Here is a 22,412-nt window from a genome sequence, read left to right as displayed (position 1 = left end):
TACCATTATAAATATTGTAAATACGAACTCAGTATTTCTCTACTATTTCCATGAACTTTTGGTTGCCATTAGAATTACAATTGGTTACAATTGGTTACAATTACTTACAATTGGAATTACAATTGTAATTACAATCTCAGAATGGGTTACAAAGAGCACTCTGAATTATAGCCTTTCTACTTTCTCAAGAATCAGCTGCAATTTCTCAATATCTAGATTGAATTCCTACTAATAGTCTACTTTTGCCGTCTTTATCCTATGTGCCCAGTTAGTATCACCAGTTTGTCTATTCTGTCAAAAATCTTGTCACAAAATACATAGAAATGACACCATAACGATATCCTGCAGATAGACAAACGGCTATTCGTATACCGTCTCAAATGGACTGACAGGTTTTTTCACTTCTGATGATAAATGGATTCAGTCTTCTTTCTTTCTTTCTTCCACAACCTAAAATACGCGTCCTTTAGCCGCAGTTTGTGACGTGTTTGGTACCACCGTCTCTGTGCTTTGAAGTTTCAGTCGAATGTCCCCGGATGCCCTCGAAATGGTTCCTCATGTTTCCAGCCCATCGCAACTTGCCGTTGACTCCGACTCGGGCAGTCTGAAAAACCAGACAGAATCTCCATTCTACTCCTTTAAAGTTGCAAATAGTGCCGGAAAGCTCATAGATATAGCGAACTATAAGGGGAAAGTGGTTTTAGTGGTTAACGTCGCTTCCCTCTGTGGATTTACTCCTCAATACAAAGATCTAGAAACATTGTATCAGAAGTACAAAGACCGGGGGTTTGAAATATTGGCTTTTCCATGTAACCAGTTCGGTTCCCAGGAACCAGAAGATGAAGACAAAATTGTGGTGTACTGCCAACGGAACTTTGGCGTTACTTTCCCAATAATGCAAAAGTTGGATGTTAATGGCTACTTTGAAGCTCCGATATATACATGGTTGAAGAATGAAAAGAGAGGCGTAGTCGGCTTTAAAGGCCTCAGATGGAACTTTGAGAAGTTTTTAGTAGACCGCAGCGGCAATGTCGTACTGCGCTACTTGAGCACGGTTCCTCCTTTGGAATTCGAAGATGCTATCGTCAAATTATTAAAAGCGTAGCCATGAAAGTCATAGACTGAAAAGTCTATGTGAAAAGAAGTCTGACTAAAGAAGCTGAAGTTTTGTAAAACTCTGGCTTCTTCAAGACGCATACTTGCTTAAAATTGTGATTTGTGAAAGTGATTTCACTTCCAAAACGTCTAAAACTAGCAGCAACAGACAAATTCCCAAAAATCCTGCCAGACAGTTAACGATCTCTGTTTGACCAGAGAGTATACCTATCCTATTGACTATTATTTCTACGACCGGGCTGATTTTATAGATTCAAACTGCCCCTCTTCCTTTAATGATAATGTAACATTCTAATATATAAACACTATGGTACATTTGTAGAACCGCTTGGGTCCTACTTCTTCTTTTGTTGTTTCTTTTTCTTACTGTCTACGTCAGGAGTGTCTTCCTTCTTTCTTTTAGTAGCACTACCATTGGCATTTGCAGAATTCGGTTGAATCTCCTTCAAAACACATCCAAGTAATGTCTGGCATCTTCTTGCGATTTCAGCAGTGTTTCTGCTCTGAATAAAGAAATCAAACTGGAACAAAGGTGAGTCTCGTATAGCTTCCTTTATTCTCTCGTATACGTCAGGAGTGTCCAATCCATATCTGTATAATTGGACAAGTAAAAAGCGGTCCTCTTCGTCGCTGAATATCCTCTTATTGGTTGTGGCAGGTGGAAATTTCAATACCAATTCTTGTAGTGGATACTTGTACTGAGACAATTTTCTTCTCAACGCTTCTTTCTGGAGTTTGATCTTCAAGATTTTCTCCTCTCCAGCTTCGATCTGCGAGATGTACCTTTCGTAGCCTTCGATCTCCTCGTAGTTCAGCCAGAAGGCTTTTGCATATTCACGGACTTCTTCCAAGGACTTATCCTCAAACTCCGTAGCTATCAACGGAATTGAATTACGCCCATATTTCGTGCAGACGGCAATGAAGTGCGTAAAGTCTCTTCGGTTCCAATTACTATAACCTTGGGTTAACAAGTCTTCTTTCAAAGCTCTTTCCTCTTCTGTCAAAGCCCGAGAATTGTTGATTTCTTCCTGTTCCAACTTCTGTTCTAACTCACGTTCTTTCAATGTCAGAGAATCTCCAGCTTTCAAAGGAACCTTGTATCTGATCTGTTTCTTATAGTAGTTCTTTTCCAACTCATGCAACTCCAACAACTTAGCAGGATAGAATTGGTGATCATAAATAATCAACTGTTTTGGCGGTCTGGGACCAGACTTGGAAGCTCCACTAGAAGCTGCTCTACCTCCAGTGTTCAATACGTCTTTGTAGTACATGTCTATAGAGTAGTTTTCCTTACGTTCTCTTTTACCAGGATTTATCCAGGCATGGCCAATGTTGGTTATGGCAGTGGGCTCCTTCTTCTTGAAATTTTCTCCGTTCCATTCATACACTGACTCGTCATTGGTGAAATGCTGCAATGCATTCAAATTCAATTGAGCGTACTTCTCAGTCAATTCTTTTGTTTTACTCTCAGAATGCTTCAACAAATCTTCAATGTCCACTTCTCCATTTGCTGAATCGCTAGATGCAAACATGTCCGCTGCTCCATATTGGATCATGTCTAACAACTCGTTCTTCGATGCTGATTTGGAACTTTGCTGGCCATCCAAACCTCCAGTGTTTCTGCCTTGTTGGATAACCAATTGGTCCAAACGAAGTTTCTGGGTGGCTCTTTCCAATACTTTCTCTTCGATGGCATTCTCTGTGACAAATCTGAATACTTTGACTTGTTTTGTTTGGCCAATTCTGTGAGCTCTATCCATCGCTTGTAAATCCGCCTGTGGATTCCAATCCGAATCGAAAAGAACTACAATATCAGCACTTGTCAAGTTGATACCTAAACCACCTGCTCTGGTAGTCAACAAGAACACGAACCTGTCACTTCCAGGCTTGTTATATTCGTCGATGGCATTGATTCTATCTGCATGTTCAGTTTGACCATCTATTCTACAATACTTGAACTCACGGAAAAAACAGTAATCTTCCAAGATATCCAACATTCTGCTCATCTGTGAAAAGATCAACACTCTGGAGCCTTCTTTTTGAAACTTCCTCAACAACTGGTCCAAAATTATCATCTTTTGTGAGTTGTACACCAAATGCTCATCAGTCGTGTAAGGAGGTCCTGGCTCTGCCCCTTCAAACAAGTACGGATGGTTACAGCACTTTCTCAACTGCATCACAATGTTCAACAATCTTGTCTTGCTTTCTTTCTTGTTGGCTCCGTTGACGGCATCGATGTCTTTTTCCAAAATCTTTTGGTACCATTTTCGCTGCATTTCGCTCATCTTGACGTAGACATTCAACTCCTGTTTGGGCAACAACGATTTCTCTACATCGGCCTTAATTCTTCTGAGTAAGAAGGGCTTCAAGACCTTGTGCAACTGCAGAACTACGGTGTCTTCACTATCGTTTTTGTCTTCGTCTGACTGAAACCACTCGTCGAACAGCTCGTTGTCGGCGAAAACATCCGGAAGAATGAAATTCAAAAGAGCCCACAACTCTCGCAAGTTGTTTTGTAAAGGAGTCCCGGTAATTAAGAGACGATTCTTCGAATGGAACATCCGAATAATCTGAGACAATAATGACTCTTCGTTTTTGATTCTATGGGCTTCGTCGATGATGATGTACTCCCAGTCGAACTTTTTGAACGTAGATTTCTCCCGAATGACTATCTCGTACGATGCGATGATGACATCAAACTTACACGTCAACACCTGCTCACGAAGAAGTTCCTGCCTTTGGTCTTTGTCTCCTTGAATAACCAACACCTTCATATCTGGAATCCAACGGTTGAACTCTCTGGCCCAGTTGTCCAACGTCGACTTTGGTGTAATCACAATGTGTGGGCCGTTGATGTGCTTGATAAAACGGAGATAACCCAAGAACGAAATCGTTTGAAGAGTTTTACCAAGTCCCATCTCATCTGCTAGAATACCAGAAAGATTGTTCTCATACAACAGAATCAACCAGTTCAAACCCTGGATCTGGTATGGTCTCATGGTTCCGTGGATATAACCTGGCGAATCAGTGAATTCAGTAATGGTAGCAGTAGACACTTCGTCATTGAGCAACTCAGCATCCTCTTCTTTTTCTGTTTTTCTTCCTCTCTTGGATGATCCAGCTGCTCCAGTTCCAGAACTCTTCAGATACAACTCATCTACAATTTTACGGAAAACAGGATCACGGTTAGCTTTAGCTTCAATGAAGTGATGGAAAAGTCCCGTGAGACCCAACAAGTACTTGAATCTGTGGGTCACTTTTTCTACGTCCACCTGTTGCTTCTCGGACTTGATGAAATATTTGTTCTGGTTTTCTAGAAAGCCATACTGGTGCGCTTCGCCGGCTTCCTCGGTACGCAAGATGTCGTTCAAGTCGAGCGACGGAGTCTGTTATGGTTAGTATATGCATTTGAAAAGTGTCCTGAAGCACTTTTTATGTGGAAGTTGAACGACTTTTCGATTTTTCATTCTGTTTCAGTCTTCAATTCTCGCCCAATTCATATCTGAATTTGGAGTTACGAGTGAAAAATCGTGAAAAATTGGGCTGTGATCGCAGGATGTCGTTATCCACATTTCGCCGCTACTTACCACTTCTGGTGTCTCGCTCATGGTGTCGCTGACAGCTTTTAGTAGTGAATCAGTGAAGAATGAACAAAAGAAGCAAATTCGAACTGAAAATTGATGCTTTTTTTGTTCCCACTAGATCTGCCACGATCGCGCGGTGCGACGCATTTGGGAGAGAAGAACCTTGCGAGATATGGAAAAAGGGTGAACTAAAGTAGGAAGAAGAATTAACAACTTCTTCAAATTTGGTAAGCAAGATATACAGCTCACAAATATTGTGACTGATTTACTTTCATGAGCTTACGACTTCTGGAACACCATCTACGCTGAGCCTAATACTGTGACGCGTATATCTCTTGCCAGTGTAATTCACCAGAATTCGCACCCATTTGAGTGTGATTTACTGTCATGTGACAACCACAAGTTCCCACGCTAATTCCTAGACTTCAATATATACTTGCAGACTCGACTTAAAACAGATAACTAACATTTGGGATACATTGACTGACTCGCAACTTAAGGGTTGATTTCATGATACTTTTGGTGAACTTTAGCTCGCTTTTGAATCCCACAAAGTCGAGTTTTTATCTCCTTAATCTCACTTCTGCATCATAGCTCCAGCTTTTTGCACTCTCCCAGGAAACTACAGTAAGGAAAACCGCAAGATTACATCTTATCTTGGAGGTATACTTTTACGTACTCCTTGCATCACTTGGCACACGCCTATAGCTGCAAACTGGACTTGTCTCAATTGGAAATTATGCCAATTGTCTCTGGTGCTGCAGCACGCCCCTTCTCTTGGGACAAGAAGTTGGGGTGTGCATGAAAGAATAGTAGGTTCCAGGTGCAAAATTTAGATAGCAGGGGTCTGAATAATGGCTAGAGTTAGCGAGTCTACGATATTCATTATATTATTGGATATAACTCAGAATTTAAAGCCCTCCTCTTAGAAGAGCTTCCAGTTCGGGAAATCGTATCTACACGAATTGAAAACGACGTAAAAGAAATCAATTCATCCTAAATAACTAGACATAAAGTAATTAGTCTCTGCAATTTGCCTACTAATTAAAACCGTCAATAACCTCAAACTCTCCCAACTTGAATACCTTGTCGGCCTGCTTATTATAACCTTTCACGTCATGGTAATCCTTGACTCTCTTTCTCACGTATTCCGTACCACCAATAGGTTCGGTTTCTCTGTATAACCCTAAACGCTTCAATAACGGAGATGGGGCAATTTGTATTTGGGCTTTGTCTCCTGGACGAACGAAATAGAAGGCTCCAATTCTAGGTGCATTAACCTGATCTTCAGGAGGTCTCACTACTCTGTGAATAGTGGTCTTGAAATATCCTCCAGACCAGAAATTTAAAGTATCTCCGATGTTGCAGATAAGTCCACCAGTGACCGGTTTGACATACTTCCATTCTCCGTCAGCCAACTTGATCTGTAGGCCAGCTACCACCTGGTTGAACAATAGGGTCAAACTCCCAAAGTCAGTATGTGCTCTTGCCCATATGTTCTCTACCTGAGCGTCTTCTTCTTTTGTTCTTGGGTGATATTTCATGAACCGAAGCAGATCGTCACTGGGATCGTCATAAAGATGACGATCAACAAAATAATTCTCATCTAGTTCGAGAATAATGGCAAACAATATAAATAACTTACGGGCAACTTCAAACACCTTCCGAGAGAGTTGGGCTAACTTATCATGGTTATTTTGGATGAAGTTGTTCTTGTGGTATTCGGCAAATGTGTCATCTTTGGTGAATTTGGCAATGTTGAGGGTTTCGGTGTTGTCTCTGACTTGGGTGCCAAAAACAGGCTTGTTTCCACGGACTTTGTAGCCAAAATAGTTTCCAGTGGTGAAATCTACTTCCAACGCTTTCTTCTCTTCTTCAGTGTAATCTTCGAAGAAACTTCTTCCATAGGCAAATGCTTCATTGATATCATTTTGGTCAAATCCTCCGTTAATCACAGCCCAGAAACCATCTGAGTTCAGAGCCTCCTTTAGCTGATTGGCAAGAATTTGCTTCTGGCCAGGTTCATCAAAGTGGGCCAAGTCAATAATGGTAAGATTTGCCCAGTCTAGATCTTCCTGAGTTTCTTCTGGCGATTGCCAAGGTCTTATGTTGGACAGGACGGTCATCAGGAAAGAGTACAGGGAGGAGAAGGTGAAAATACTACACAACAACAGAATTCTTGTCTTGTTGAACGTAGCCTGAAGTCCAACCAGCAAAGCACAGCTTTATATCGAGTTAGTTTTCGGTAACTTTTCACGGCCATGCTGACCTGCAATCATTTCTTGTAAATGTAACTGTGGAGTCTAATTGCGCAGAAATGGCTGCGAACACATTAAAGGCTGCTGCATTTTGCGAGAGCCTTGGATTAGAGGATTGATGAGATTTTTTACAATTTCTAGTGTCTATAAACTCTCTACAGTTCATATATAATTCCAATTTTCCTCGATTTGTATTATTTTCAGGTTTTACCGGACTTCCTGAGATGCCTAGTATTTGGATATTCACCAATCATCTCGCTGAGGTTTGAGCCACAGCTGATAAGATAAGACAAGAGATCCAGGCCTGCTCGGATGCGAAATACGAGACTGTGGGCCGGGGTGAGAATGTTAGCGATGGAAATAACGCAAAGAAGGTGAATATGGGTTTATTTAGTGTCATGGAATCGCATCATTTGGTAGTGTAATTTTAATAGGGTATAGGCTACGATTAAAGATTCCTTAAAGTATTTTTCTTGTAGAAAACATAAGGGCTGAACAGAAAATTAACTAAAAGGGGGTCAAACGTAATTTCCATACGGGGGCCATCTAAAGGGGGTCTAATGTCATCCACCAAAAGGAGCTAACTTGCAAATGTGTTATTATACAAATGTGCTAATAGAGAAATGTGTAATTACAGAATTGCGCAGGTGAATCAGGAGATGTCGGCACTACATACGGAGTATTATATAGTGGTGTCACATAATCAGAAACAAAGTTAAGATTGGTGAAGTTTCACGGAAGTATGTCCAGCAAAATATTTGAAACAAAGGAAGAAACAGGGATACCATTGCAGTGACAACTTACAACGATTTCGTGAGGTGAGGTGAGTGTATTCATAGTGTAGTATCTAGGTGTATAATGTTAGAGGGGAAAACAAATCTGGTACAATAATAAAATAGTATATAGAAAACAGGGGGTAGAACGAATTGAATTAACAAGAATATAATAATAGCAGCGAGAACAATAATTAGGTTACTTAGCAATGGCCTTGCTAGTTATCATAGCCAGAAAGGTTTGTTTGTTGTGATTGGAGTGTTGGTTAGTTAATCCGATAGTAATCTTTTCATCTGAAGTTAATCCGATAGTATCTGAAAAACCTAGACATCATCTGATATAAATCTGATCTTAATAAATATTAATCTGATTGCATATCCTATAGTAATCTTATGTATTATCAGATTTGGTTTACATTCTTCTTGGGCTCAGTTCTTCTTTCTTCTCTTCTTCTTCTTGGATTTGAGCTGGGCATCTTCCTCGTCCTCGTCGATAGTGCCCACCTCGCTCTGCCTTCTCTTCTGGTTGAACAAACTGGCCTGGTTCTGGTGCACCAACTTGATGTGTCTCGTCAAACTGTCTCTTCTATAAAATCCCTTTCCGCAGTTATCCTGAGTGCAGACGTAGATGATTGCCTGTAATTGCAGACTGTACATCTCGAACTGGTCCAATACTTTACCCTTCTTGAAATGATCAATGACAACATGATGTCTCAAGTCGGCTTTCTTCTCGTAGCCTAAGATGTGCATGGGGCATTCAGCTACCGGGCACTTAAACGACCTGTAGTCCACCAAATTCAATCTGTGTTTATCGAAGTGGTCAATCATTGCCAAATAGTTAGGAAACTTCGAGTTGCAGTGGTTCTTGCAGAATAAGTCCAGTTCGGTCAATTTGATCTCACGGATAGTAGATGCAGAAAAACGACGCAAAAGCTGTTCCTTGACCGGCTGGTTGTACTTGTATTCTAAGGGTAAGTGGTGATGGTGAGAAACGTCTGAATGGTGCAAAGACGTCGTCAGCGATTTGGAAAAAGCTCTTGTGGCCAATTCAATAGCCGTTTTGACATCGAGAGAAGTAGAATTTGCACCCATATGCGAGCTCGAGCTGGAAGCGGCTAAACCAGTAGCCATGGGCTCGGTGTTTCTTCTTCGTTTACCGGCAAAATTCTGCGATTCCAAAACAAGCTTGTTTGCAGCCAGACCAAGCACTCCCGAAGGCATCATGATCATTGGCGAACCTTCCAAGTCCCCTTCAGAAATCGGCGTGTTCGGCACCGTCTTGTACTGGTAGTTGGTCGGAACTGATGCTCCGTTCAGGTTGTAGTGGTGGTTGTGGTTGGTGTTGTTGTCGAAAAGTGCATCCGTGTTGAAAAGCGCATCCTGTGGCACATCGTCAAAGTCAAACTGGTATGTATTGGCGAGTGCAGAGGTGTCAATTCCGGCCATGTACGAGGGCACCGGTGCTGGCGACGTAGGAGGCGTAGATAACGTGCCATTACTATTGGTGCCGTTATTACTGTTGATGTTGCTGTTCACATTGAGATTGTTAGTCGTGCCTGTGACACCGTTGGTGTAGATAAGATTGTTGTAATTGGTAGCGACGTTTGGCTGCTGGGTTGCAGAAGCGGCAGCAGCAGCAATGGCAGCAGCCGCAGCGACACTTGGGCCGGGAGCCGTCAGCATCCCGAACGGGTATGGCTGAGCAAACATCGACAAGTTGGACTGGTTCTTGGAAGTGTTGTAGTAAACCGAGTCAGCTGACGAGATAGATGCACGTGACTCGGAGGGTGTAGTTGAAGTGGTTGAAAAGGACGACAACGACGTCGACGACGACACCGGCATGGTGATGCTGGCGGAGTTGTTGCTCATGAAGTTGTCGTTGCTGCCATTCAAAGTTGTGCCGTTTGAAATGTCGCTTTGGTAGAGGAAGTCGTTTGTGTCCTGGGAGTAGATCGAGTGGAAGTTGTTCAAGGTGAGGCCCCCTGCGTTTGAAGCTGCAGATGCGTTGGTGATGGCGGCAGAGTTTGTATTGTTCGTCGACAGAGCCGTGGCGGCCGAGGCCGGTGGCATCAGGTAGAGGTCAAACGTCAAGTCGAGGCCGTGGGAGTAATCTGTAGAAAACATGTTACTCTGTGTATGCGAGGGAGGTGATGGGTGTAGCGACAGAGAGCAGCGTGGTTGAGTTCTGACAGACGGAGTGGTGTGTGTCAGTATGATAGACGACTGGGTGGATGTGACAGATAGCGATGCTAATGCAGTGGATGTATCAACACTGTTGTAGATGTGTATCCAATCAAGGGACAGTGTCTGAGCTGCTGATAAGAAACGTCAGGCGCAAAATGTGAAAAGACGACACGGATCCGACCAGTGGTAATGTCTGCGGTTGTCGGATGGTGTTTGGCACGGTCTGGTAGAGTCAGAGTGCTTTTTGTCGGTGTCAGGGGTCTGAGACCAGATGGTGAGATGTATCAGATGTGAGGAGGAACCAGAAGCTTCTGATTTCTATGCGGGTCACGGTGCGACGGCGAGTTCTATGTGTAACTGGAAGCTGCGATGGCGCCGGCTTTCTCGATGTCACTTCTATTGTCTGATAACGAGCCAGATGTCACCAAGGATCAACTGCCTATCTTCAAGTCAAATCAAGCAGATACAAAGATTTATATACTAAAATCGGCTGATAACTGCAATAAAATATTCTCACAGAACCTGTAAGGCAAGAATAAATATAGTGTAGTTTGAGAAACAATGGCACTAATCTGTAAGTACTAATAATGTCTGTGCCGAATAATAAGATTCCCTTGCAAGATACCAGGAGAATCCACTATCAGCTCGTTTTAAGGTGATCCACTCGTAGCAAAATCAGGAAAGAAGAAAACTTCCATCTCTGCTCGCCGGAACAGGATTTCTTCGATAATATATACCGAGACAGAAACTATGGCGAGTCTAGTCTATTCTGGCTTCACCAGATACTTTCTGTTAGTGTGTTTGAGTTCTCCCTTTCCTTGTTGAGAACCAAGAACAAAAAAAAAAAGCAGACTAAAAATACGCAGATAATAAGAATAATAATCGTGGGAAAATATAATTAATATTGCGCAGAAATGCCACCAGCGGAACCTGTAAGTGCTGAAACCTTGACTTGGGGGGTAACTTGCAAATTCCGCCGCAGCACTCTGTGTCCGAACCATGGAAGAGCGGCAAAAGCTTCCTCGAGCACGATCTGAGCGCAAAACGACGGGACGACCTCTGGAGCCCGCAGTATCGGGATGTGACGTGTTTCATCGGAGCTACTAAATCGGCGCACCCCCTGCCAGAGTTGCCAGAAGCGGCCGAGAACGAAGAGGGCCAGAAACACTATCAACAAAAGCTAAAGCTGCAGTAGGAGCTACAGCTGCAGAACAGAACTAGCATAGCATAGCAAAGCCAAAAGGTAGATTAAGGTTTGAGAATATTTTTTAGGACACAATACTAATGTTTATACTGATATTTTTGCTAGGATATTTGTGATTATTATTGTTGGCTGGCCCAGCGAAAGGAATATTTACTAATTTATTTGTTACTTGCAGTTTTGCAGGTTCTGCACGTTCGCCTCAGATGGTGTTAGATTTATCTGTAAGATTTCATTGTGATTGTGCTTGATGACTGGCATGCAGGTGCACGTCCCGACTTTGCAAAAAATACTCTCAGTATCGTAACCATAAAGGTCCTAGTAGTGGCGAAATGCCCAATGCGGCAGTACTGAGCAATCCGCCCTTGCAATTTCTCCAGTCTAAGTCTGCCGGACCAACCAAGAAAATGCCGCCAACTACGAATCTGGAGCCTAAGAAAATCTTCCCAGGGAGAGCAACTTTACGCTGATGGAGATGCTTCTGGATGGAACCAGTAGATGTTCCGAGGTCTTGCGATGGAACTTTACGCCGAATAGCACCACAAGTTACAACAGACTTTCTCTACTATCATCATACTGTTCATTCCGAGGAAGATCGCCTCCGCCCTCGGCACCGTGGCACGGTGAATTGGTCCCCACGCTGACGTTCTCTGAGAACCCTTTTTGCCGACGGCTGCTTACGGCTGCCTACGGCTGTGCCGATCTCAAAAATCTGTCGCTAATTCTTTACCGCTATGACAGCGATGGCTTATCACGGTGCCACAGAAGAAATTCTCAACTTTGATGCTACAAGTTCACCACCAGAATATTATCGGATGCTTCGCTAACTCTATGGTGACATCACCGATGACTTGCTGGATCCCGTACCAATCCCCGTACCTGGTAATGGTTGCCAACTCCGTATATATCCTGTCACTGTAACGTCATCTGGCGATCAAATCCAAATGTTCCCAGGTAGTATCACTTTTCGCAGTAACACTAATGCACTGTCTGGGCCCCCTAGTGCGTCTCGTCGCTAAAATTTATCGCTACCACCTGGAACTATTCCAACATCGATGACTCCGACAAACGTGACTTGTTCCACTACCCCAGAGACAATCAAGTTCTAGATTAGAAGTACAGAGCTGTTTACGAGAACCAACAAGAAATCACGTTACGTGGTAGGAAATAACGAGGCTAGGGCCACAAAATACCAGAGCATCTCGCCACTCCATAGTGGAAAAGTTGTTCGGCTTCGGCGTAGGGACTCGTGCAGCCAAAACCGTACCGATCCCATGCACATTCGAGCACTCCCCGTAAGACTTACTTTCAAGTCCCTCGCTAACCAGTCGCCCTACTTCTCCCTAGCTCTCCCTAGCTCTCCCTACGTCTCCCTACGCCGTGGCCCTACAGCTCGCTAACTCTGCGCGATTCATAGTGACGCACGTATTTTCTTGTCAGTGGAGCCTACAACTGTGCGCGAGCCGCACCGTGCTACGATTCTGCAAAATGCAACGCTTGCGCAGGTGTTCACGTGTACACACCGAAATATATTTTATCAGGCCTAATAGGAATTGCTTTCTTCCCCACTAACTACCCCACTTGTACCCCTTGTATAGCATGATCGCCGAATCTGCACTCGACGCATTAATTAACTGAGTTGTCGGTCGTAACCACCACGCCTTATGCCTGACGTGCAAGATTGCGACAGGGGATGGCGCCCAGGCTTAAGACTTTGCCAACACTATTTTGTCTTGCTAGCCATGCTCATTGGGCTCCCATTTTTTTGGGCTATTGTGCTGTAAAGTTTTAGTGTCTGCTTTTGGGTCGTGTCCGACAGTTACAATTTAACAGACCCGTTCAATGTCATTTCCAACAGATTCTCAACGGTGAGGCCAACGACCAACGTTAACGACAACGTTGAAATCAGACTATTTCTCGGATGCCCCCCTTCACCTGGTCAAGTCCTCGTATATGTCTGTCCCCAAGAATCTCGTACAGTAGTATCAACTAATGTCTGGCTGTTCTTATCAAGGGGAGAGAATCTCACCATGAAAAAATATCTTATCGGCCCATTGAGGTTAAAGTTTAATTGTATTCGTTCTTTTACATTCAGACACCAGTCAGCTGTCGCTGCACCAGACACTCAATCTAGACTGCAACTTCTATTGCTCCCCCAAGACAGAAGTTTGGGGGTCCATCTCTTCAGCGTTTGGGCGCCATTACGTTGCTCAGGCAATGGCCACTGGTTGTGCCCAATGGCGGAACTATTCTCCCGCCGGATCATACCAGACACAAAATTCTATTATCCTAAGTGATCCTTTGTTCTGCGAATGTTATCGGAATACTCTATGATAACAATACCTACTTTGGGATGCTTTGTCCGCCCCCCTACAGTAAAAGTTTAATTTGTGGCAGAATGCAGGTTACGGTACTCTTACGAATTGGGCAACCTAACACAGATAGATGCATAATTATTATCTATTCATTAGTCTGACGTCAGCGCACCTACAAGTCTGTTTGTCTGTTCTCTATCGCAGACAAAGGCTCCAATATCCCGTCAACACACAAATCAGACATCCTGGTGAGACATTGTAATCACATCAGATAGGCAAGCTTTTTGCTGCTCTCAAACCGGGCGCCTAGCTCCCTATTTGACGTGTCTGAATACTTGAAAGAAAATATGATATGGTAGGCAATGCAGGGTAGTATTGATCAATAGAAATTATTTTCGTGGCTCATTTGCATGTTGTAGTGTGGTAGACTTACAGGTTGGCGCCCATACAATTGTGATACTTGTAGTTTTAATATTACATTTAGACTTTTTAAAAATCGTAATCTAAAATTCGTCGCGGCAGATCCTCCCAAATTATCGAAGCAAATTTAGAAACCCAGTGGCTCAAATTGTAATTAGAAATAGATTAAGTCTCAAGTGGGGGGTCTTGCTTCTTCTAGTAAAATGGTAGGATTCATGTTGCAATATTCTCTCTCAAAAGATGCTACAAAGATTCATGCTGTCCGTACAGGCTAGTCCGGCTCAAGTTTCTAGAAAACCAGACGTGAAATGCACGATGATCCAGCTAAGGTCCATCCAGCAAAAGTATTAACAACGAAAATTATCTCTTCGATTTTGCTGGGCCCCTTCCGATGAGACCACTGCTCTGGTGTATCTGGGGCTGTACAATAGCTTGCAAGAATCTGAAACCATGATTTCGCGTAGATCCTTTTTGTAACAATCAATCTCGCCTACCATAAATTAATTTAATTGTGTATACAGCTGGATCAACTATTATATAGAAGGTATGTTCAAGTTTATTTTGGGACTCCCAGTTCGAGTAGGGATTCTACAAAATACCATTCTCCGGGATCATATTAATTCGGAAATTCCTAATAGAGTAACGGCTACAAGATTCACGATTTGGCTCCTATTGTTCAGCCTTTGTTGCCACAAGAACGATCTAGGATACTTTCTATATACGAAGTGTTGAACTTGTCCAAGGGCAGGGGCTTCGAATTACTGTTTTTGGAGCAGGCTTCGGATGTCTATACCGATCTGATGTTTCACTCTATTGTCCACTCGTTGGGGTCTGTTTCAGCAATGAATGGAACAAACCCTTGACCAGGTGCTTCTTGTCGATGACAGAAGCGCAAGACGGTGATATTGAATTATTTTTGGTCAAGGGATACCCTGAAAAATTCGCAGATCTGAGCTTATCGATCTGTCTGGCAGATCTCTTGATAAAGCCCAAGAATGCCACCATCGAGAACCGATTTCTCGTAACATTATGCACCTTCGGAACGAAACCGAAAACTGCCAGCATTATCAGAGTCCCACCTTCCTCGATATCCCAATAGAAGCTAGCCTTTTGCATCCGCTCAGATGCAACCGTCCCGAAATGCAGATTTTTCCCCTTCCTCGTTCTGAAATATCATTTTCAATTTTCGGCACAATCCCAGTCAAGCATTTTGAATGCATGGGGCGGGACCACCTGGCGCCGTACCGATGTTAACTGTAGGTATGTAGCCTATTGTTCCAGCAAGATGCACCTAAACAAATAGACCGTACAGTCGGTGGCTAAGCACCATGCTGTTTGTGTAGCCCACTGCTATGGCATCTTCAGATCGAGATTACACTTTTACATGCGAAATTGAACCCTATGACTCTGAATCATGGAGCCCTCTTAATGTATTTTTTGCTCCACTTGACATCGCCCTGCGACAGATCCCTCACAGCGAATAGCCGCCCACACCCCTTAATTCTGGCTGCTCCATGAACGTCTCCCCCAGAGCAGGAATAATTCCGCCTGTTTGGTACTCTGGGCCGTGATTTCACAGTTGGTAAATGGCTAATCAGCAAAGGAATGGTGGCCAGTCGCTCTTGGCAAGATGCTGCGACAAGCTTTGGCTAACATGTATTTTGTGGCCCTAATTTAACTATGAGAATATTTTCTAGTTTGCATTTTCGTCTGCGTCCTGTGCGGCGTCGACCCAAGGGGGGGCCAAAAGAGGGGAGGCGAAGATTACTTCCATTTTTGGGTGCAATCCCGGCCATGGCCACCGATTATCTCTGGGATCACTTTCCGATGAGAAATATCTACTTGCAAATAGATCTGAAAGATGCAATTTTCTGCAGAAAAACATCAACATAAGCTCGTATTTGTCACCGTTTGTGTCTATTCTGCGAGGAAATAAATCCTTAAAATATCCCACTTCACCAGCTGCTAACTCGAGGGCTCGCAGAAATGTTTCAACTCAGTGGTCTGCTGCGCGAATAATCCTGAGCCAGGGATTTCTATTGTGTGCTCCTGGTGATTGTTGACCTCAGCTTTAAGGTTAAGCTTCTGTATCCCAGCAACGATCAGCGCGGTAACCCCACAGTTCTTAACGTATTATCTCGCAAGACTGGCGCTGATCTTTTGGCTCCTTAACTCATTTCGTAAATGCCCTAAGTGAGCTTTCCCAAGCCTACTTTTGATTCTAGCAACGATCGACACTGTATTGCCACAGTAGTTAGCATATTATCCAGTAAATCTTGAAAAGTTAGTCTACTCGATTAGGCAAGGGCAGCACACCGTAAGTTGCCTCGGAATGCTGATCGTGTCCAGTTTCGTCGATGTAAAATTTGATAAATAGATAACTATGTATGGATATGTACCTTCGGATTATCCTCAGATGCACATTCCAATCAGATCGTAAAACACTACCAAATGGGTATACGCCTGAGAAGGCCTATTCTTCCCCACTTGTTACATGGTCCCTGACATCCTTTCTACGGCCCTCGTCCAAATCCACTTCCAGCAAATTTACCCACTTCGTACGGTTGACGAGCTTGAAGAAGACGTAGAGCAAGCCGAAGAAAGGCAAAAGAACGTAGGCATCTACGAAATTACCAGCATCAAACGGCTTGAAGTACGACCATCCTTGCACCAACGCCAAAAAGACGTTCAAGACTATTCCAAAAATAGGTAAGATAGGATACCATAATCCCTTGTAGGGCAACTCGGAAACAGAACGGCCCTGAAGCTTCCAGGCTTGTCTGAATCTTATATGGTAGAAACAGACGTTTCCCCATACAATAAAAACAGCGACACCTGACAAGTTGACGATGTAGCCATAAGCTTTGGCAGCTCCTGTACTGATGTTCATGAGCGAGAGGAACCCGAATAAATTCATAAGAATCACTGCAGCGTACGGAACTCCTGTCTTATTGACTCTTCTGAAGAATTTAGGAGCTGCACCCTCATTAGCCAAGTTGACTATGGTACGAGAACCGATGTAAATAGAACTGTTAATGGCAGAAACACATGTGAGCAAGATGAACGCATTGATTAAATGAGCACCTCCTGCCCAACCAGCACGAGCGATGGCAATAGTCATTGGCGACTTAAGAACCTTGGTACCTGCGCTCAACGAAGGATCGTTATAAGGAACAGTCAAACCGTAACTGACAGCAATACCCATGTAGATAATCAAGATTCTCCAGAACGTCTGTCTGATAGCCAGAGGAACAGCTCTGGAAGGGTTAGCAGCTTCTGCTGCTGAAACAGCTACGATTTCTGTTCCACTATAGAAAGTGGATGCAAAGACAAAGGTGTTTGCAACTCCCTTAAAACCATCACCAAAAGCACCTGGGTCGTTCCAGTAGTGGAAACCAAATGCCTTTTGTCCATGGATACCTCCAGCTACGTAAATAATGGAGAAAATGTAGAAAGCTACAAGGCCAACGATTTTCGTGAGAGCAAGCCAAAATTCTGCCTCTCCGAATGCCTGGACACCCAAAAATTGAAAGCCAAGGAAAAAGAACCAGAATATCAAAATATAACCGTATAATGGAACCTGGGGACCCCAGAATTGCATGATAGCAGCTACAGTGTTGTACTCATTGGCCAAAACAGCCACCCAGATAATTACATAGTTCCATCCTACGGCAGCTCCATACGCTGGATCCACAAGTCGGTTGCCCAAAGTGGAAAAAGTACCTCCAGTAGGGTAAAGGGTAGCTAATTCACCCAAAGACTGCATCATAGCAAACGCTATCAAACCAATTACTCCAAAGCCAATAATCAACGATGCTGGTCCATTAGCCAAGGCCAAGGACGCACCTATAAGAATACCAGGACCAATAATACCAGCAAGTGCAATAAGCGAAATGTGGCGGTCTTTCAATGTCCGTTTGAGATGGGTATGGTTATCAACTACTGAACCATCATCAATGGACTCAGAGTGCGTAAATGTGCCCTCTTCCTTGGTGATCCCTTCCTTGGACAAATTCTCGTCATTGGATACGCTGTAAGACATGGTAGAATAAGGCACAAAATTAGCGAATAATGGAAAGCAAATTGAAGTGGAGTATTAGTAGAGTATTAGCGTTATTAGTCCGGGTTAATACAACGTTACCGGGATAGGTGCAAGATTAAAAAATAGCGGATTATAAGTTGAATAAAAGCGAGTATCTGAAATACTAGTGTTGTTGCTACAAAAATGTACTGCTTATAGTATTGGTTCTAGCAGTTACTATCACTGTATGAGTTGTTGCGGATTTGATATGCAAAGACTGAAATGAAGTAAAGATTTCTAGCGATAGACGGATTATGGACTCTTGGGGCAGGAATTCTCACAAATGTCAAATTCTCTGGTTGGTATTCTTTTCTACAGTCAGCTGTTTCTTGCTTGAGGAAATTCTTAACTGCTGGATAACTTGGAAATGTCTTACTTATATATGCTCAAGAATAAAGTAGCGCATCTGTTCAAAACGAAAAATACAAGTTGCGAAAGAATAATTAACCAATTTTTCACGGCTGACTCCGCATACTCAACCGTTTATGGAAAGATCTGAACGTAGCAATAACAAATTAAATTGCATCTTAATTTAAAAGTGTGGATCCCTATGAGAATAGATTAGATATTGGTGCGCGCACGTGACATAACATCTCCACAGCTCTTGATTTCTTGGTCGTATTGACGTGCTGTTAGCCTGTTTTTGTTGGTTTTCACAGGAGAGACAAGTTCGCTGAAGTGTCCTTTACTTGGAATTAAGCTGGTTGGTACTTTTTGTGGTGGACATCTAGATTTATATTTAAGAGTTGATAACGAGTAGCAAAAATCTTTGGTGACTTTTCTCACACCTCACCTCTCACTGAAGTTACTCGCTATACAAACGCTTACGAAGAGAATGAATTATGAATTACTACGAGAATCCTTTTGACACTGACTGTCACTGGTACCGCTTCCCATTTACAGTAGGAACGTCGCAAGTCCCAGGGCCATTTTCTCTGAAGTATGGAATGCATTTAAGAAGTCTATTCGCAGCATTTTTTGCACCCATTTCTATATGTAGAAGGTTTTTTCTATGAGAAATCAATCGCGGCGTGGTGTGGCACCTGTCGAAGTGATCTTGGCCCTTCACAGTGGAGTAGATCAAAGAAGTCGTGGTTTTGTGCTGTTACTAAATTACCTCTATGCTTCAAGTGGGACAAGCCACTAGGAAATTTGTACTCTTCAAACTGTCTTCGCAAGAATATCCGCGGTAACAGAAGAATCCGTAATGTGTCAGGCAACTTCAAATTCGAAAAGTGAGAAAACCCAGCAACATCATAAAGATCCAATTCATAGAGATTTTCTGGCAATTTGATAGTATCTTCGATGGCCAATGCATCACCTGCAATAGTCAACTTCGTTATCGAATTGGGTAGGTGGAATTGATCCCCCACACGTATACATCTTCGAAAGAGTATATCGTCAAAAGAAGATTCATGATGATACAGACTCTTTTGAACCTCACAATAATCTTCTGGATTATTGCAAACATCAACTAGCCAATCTGATTTGGTGGATCCCAATCTTAATCGCAATTCCACTAACCTCTCTGGAAATACAATTGTCTTCACTAATGCTTTGATAAATGGGGTCTCAAAACATCCATCTAAACCGAAGCTGCGCAAGTTCTCTAATTTCTCCAATCCTTCTAGGCTCTCTAAGTCCCCGCAGCCATAGAGATGAAGTTTCTGCAATGTGTAGGGAAGTTTCAATTTAGAAAGAGAAACCAAATCACTGCTTTCAATCAATAATGATGTCAAATTGTGGATTTGTGAGAAATCATAGAAGTCCAGCAATGGAAAAGTAGAAGGAGAATAATAATATCCTAATTCGAACGAATCACAATTTAAAGTTATATTTGTAGGAGGCATAGCATACAGACCGGTAGTCAACTTGAACGTAATTATTTCTTTAGCCCTCAAAGAAGGTGAGAAACTTGTAAGGTCACTAGAAACATCCCAAATTCTAACACTGTCTGGAAATAAACACCAATTGCTATCAACAGGACCAGTTGCCATAATGCTCACATCTCTTAATGTAGTAAGATCCTCAATTCCCATTAGATTGAATACTGGTACGTTTGAAAAATCTAGCGATGAAATAGAAAGTGGTAACCTCCAACCATCCAACCGCAATCCTCGATCGTCCACAAGGGTCAACTTGGTCAAATTTATTAGGTGTGATATGTCCCATATCGGAACTGGCCCTGGACGATCCTCTGACAACACATTCTCACGCAAGAGACTTAAATTCAATTCTCGCAAGCGGTTTGGTAAATTCAAGATCATCTTATGCTCTTCTTCGTCGTATTTTACATCTAAAATAATCAAAAGTTTTCTCAAATTCTTGGGAAAACTTTCCAATTCTTGAAATGAAAAACGTCGTTCCAGTATTTCCAATTCTTGAAGATTGGTTAAATTGGTGAAAGTATCTATCATGTGCCAAGAGGGGTTTCCGACCTTCCAACCAATGGTGTTGAAGGGTATATGATCGATAAAAATATTTTCCCAGGGATGCTCTCTATTGCGTATAAAGTAAAACGCACAACTGAGGGATTCATGAGCCTTTACAAAACCGAAATCTTTGTCACGTTTGGTTTCAATTATGAACAATTTGGCGCTCGAAGCTACCCCTGGAAGTAGACGGATTAGGGCAAGAAAGTCATCTTGCAACAAGGTTATAGTTGACCACTGGAAAGACGGATGTTTCCTATTGAAAGCAATAAAAGCCTCGAGAGAAAAGTAATGCCACTCGAGAGGATTGTCGGGTATCAACACATTGCCAATGTATACTGAACGATAGAACTTACTTAATGCCAACGCCTTTGCCGGTGACTCGAATCGCAAAAGTTCTCCCCATACAGATTTTGGAATCAAATCAAAGATTCTATGTATGATCTCGTCTGGCAAACGTTCGCAGAGATCATAAAATTGTAAACTCATGGCCGAAGAAGTTGTTGAATAAGAAATTGAAATTGACTGCTGATATTGGAATAGATTTCTACAGTTTTGAAATGCTGATCTGGTAGCAGTATCTCTCGCTATGTAGAAAATCCATTCTAATTTGATCAGGATTCAAGATCGAGCGGTCCTTATAGGGACTGTTATTCAAATTAGAAGTAGGTACAGAAGAAAAGCGAGAGTCCTCTAAGTAATTTCGTGACAACTTTCTACTTTTACTGAGCACATATTTACAAAGGATGGTTTTGCACAATGCCAAAACCTGGAGAACGCCACAAACCCCTCTCATACAACTGTTAAGTCTAATTGAATTTTACAAGATAGAATTGAATCTAGTAATTTTACGGAAACTGCAATTGACTTCAAATTTGACTTGTCTATTGTCACATCTTTACAGAGAAAAACGCAAGACTCGGTAAAGATCCAAAATTCAACAAGTCAAGAATCAAAGAATTGTGGTATAAATCTAGCAAATTGAAAATAGTCACAGAATCAAAATATAGTGGAGACCGATCAGACTTTCCCGGAACGTTCCGAGTCAGTCACGCAAGGATACAAAGCCTAACCACCCGATCCACCCAAAAAACAACGGACGGTTGTATCAAAAGTGTCCGAAGTTCGTTGAATGGCTTTTTCTTCTCCATAAGTAGAACCCATAATTCTATGGCTGTGTAAAAGAATTTGGGGCAGAAACAGGAGTGTAGTGCCTACTAAGTATAAAATAGAAGATGAGTGTTTATTACTATATATAGAGATACATAGCAATGACCAAACAGAGAATGTGCTGTAGAAGAAGAAGTAGTACGGAGAAAATGTTTTTCAAGATCCTTCAACTTGATGGAAAATTGTTGATGTCGTATCACGTGACTTGGAGTTTATTACCCGGATACGTAAATGGTAGGTAATTAGTGAAGAGATAGAACGATGCTTTATAGGGAAAGATCTGTTGGATAATGACGATACTACGAATTCTGAAAGAAGCATTGCTGGTCCAAGCGTGGATGCTTTCATTTTTCTTCAATTTGGCGTATATTGTGAATGACAACAAAAAGGTATGGAGACAAGAAATGAAGACAGATAGTTCTAAAGCATGCTTTTGACGAAGATGAAGAGTTGATTGAGTGAATGTTGAGATGAGAATGTCAGAGAGGAGGCTGAACAAGATGATCAGATGATAAACAACGAAACTTTGGATTGTTTTGGTTTCTTCAAAAGCTGGTAAAGCGAAGAATATATAAATCCTGAGATTCGTCACCAGCAACTACACTAACAACTTTGAAATGAAGGATGGTATGTTTATCTCAATCAGTCTTGCTTCTCCGGTCTCAAGTCGGATCTTCTAGGAGCCTCCAACGGATGTAATTGGGCTAGATATGTGATGGCCCACATCAAGTAGCACATGGCCAAAGCTAATATCACTGACGATCTGAAAACAGTTCTGTTTTCTTTGGGGGCAAAGACCCAGGCCAAGGTAGCTAGGGCCACGACGAAGATTAGGACGATTATGACAGTGTAACTGAAATGTTAGTATAAGAAACTAG

General features: G+C 42.5%; 8 protein-coding genes across 8 annotated transcripts; 1 reads left to right on the top strand and 7 right to left on the bottom strand. All coding sequences in view use genetic code 12, as the record gives it.

Moving 5' to 3' along the window:
* Positions 1–547: 547 nt before the first annotated feature.
* Positions 548–1,105, top strand: HYR1 (Hydroperoxide resistance conferring gene. Sensor and transducer of the hydroperoxide signal to Yap1. Hydroperoxide receptor and redox-transducer; the record flags this gene model as incomplete). The annotated part of the gene is made up of 1 exon (XM_001387780.1): positions 548–1,105. One exon carries the CDS (start codon positions 548–550, stop codon positions 1,103–1,105), a length of 558 nt encoding a protein of 185 aa, XP_001387817.2.
* A 346-nt stretch (positions 1,106–1,451) lies between these two features.
* ISW1.2 (ATPase component of a four subunit chromatin remodeling complex) lies at positions 1,452–4,034 on the bottom strand (the record flags this gene model as incomplete). Its single annotated transcript, XM_001387378.1, has 1 exon — positions 1,452–4,034. One exon carries the CDS (start codon positions 4,032–4,034, stop codon positions 1,452–1,454), a length of 2,583 nt encoding a protein of 860 aa, XP_001387415.2.
* A 138-nt stretch (positions 4,035–4,172) lies between these two features.
* Positions 4,173–4,724, bottom strand: ISW1.1 (ATPase component of a four subunit chromatin remodeling complex; the record flags this gene model as incomplete). Its single annotated transcript, XM_001387377.1, has 2 exons — positions 4,173–4,502; positions 4,704–4,724. Coding segments are annotated over 2 exons (351 nt in total), but the record flags the coding sequence as incomplete, so codon positions are not given.
* A 1,016-nt stretch (positions 4,725–5,740) lies between these two features.
* GBD1 (flavonol synthase) lies at positions 5,741–6,826 on the bottom strand (the record flags this gene model as incomplete). The annotated part of the gene is made up of 1 exon (XM_001387376.1): positions 5,741–6,826. One exon carries the CDS (start codon positions 6,824–6,826, stop codon positions 5,741–5,743), a length of 1,086 nt encoding a protein of 361 aa, XP_001387413.2.
* Positions 6,827–8,160: 1,334 nt separating this feature from the next.
* Positions 8,161–10,566, bottom strand: RME1 (zf-C2H2 Zinc finger, C2H2 type; the record flags this gene model as incomplete). Its single annotated transcript, XM_001387375.1, has 1 exon — positions 8,161–10,566. The coding sequence occupies exon 1, from the start codon at positions 9,853–9,855 to the stop codon at positions 8,161–8,163; it is 1,695 nt and encodes a 564-aa protein (XP_001387412.2). The 5' UTR covers positions 9,856–10,566.
* A 5,758-nt stretch (positions 10,567–16,324) lies between these two features.
* On the bottom strand, positions 16,325–17,788 carry AGP3 (amino acid permease; the record flags this gene model as incomplete). Its single annotated transcript, XM_001387374.1, has 1 exon — positions 16,325–17,788. A coding segment is annotated over one exon (1,464 nt), but the record flags the coding sequence as incomplete, so codon positions are not given.
* An 865-nt stretch (positions 17,789–18,653) lies between these two features.
* On the bottom strand, positions 18,654–21,017 carry PICST_66350 (hypothetical protein). Its single transcript, XM_001387373.1, has one exon. The coding sequence runs from the start codon at positions 20,851–20,853 to the stop codon at positions 18,943–18,945; it is 1,911 nt and encodes a 636-aa protein (XP_001387410.2). The 5' UTR covers positions 20,854–21,017; the 3' UTR covers positions 18,654–18,942.
* A 1,159-nt stretch (positions 21,018–22,176) lies between these two features.
* Positions 22,177–22,386, bottom strand: ATP6 (ATP synthase subunit H family protein (Va0H) (ATP6H) (Atp6v0e); the record flags this gene model as incomplete). The annotated part of the gene is made up of 1 exon (XM_001387372.1): positions 22,177–22,386. A coding segment is annotated over one exon (210 nt), but the record flags the coding sequence as incomplete, so codon positions are not given.
* Positions 22,387–22,412: the final 26 nt, after the last annotated feature.

This window comes from Scheffersomyces stipitis, chromosome 1 (assembly GCF_000209165.1).
Source record: "Scheffersomyces stipitis CBS 6054 chromosome 1, whole genome shotgun sequence".
NCBI lineage: Eukaryota > Fungi > Ascomycota > Pichiomycetes > Serinales > Debaryomycetaceae > Scheffersomyces > Scheffersomyces stipitis.
The sequence above is the reverse complement of the archived record's forward strand: the minus strand, read 5'-3'. Positions and strand labels throughout refer to the sequence as shown.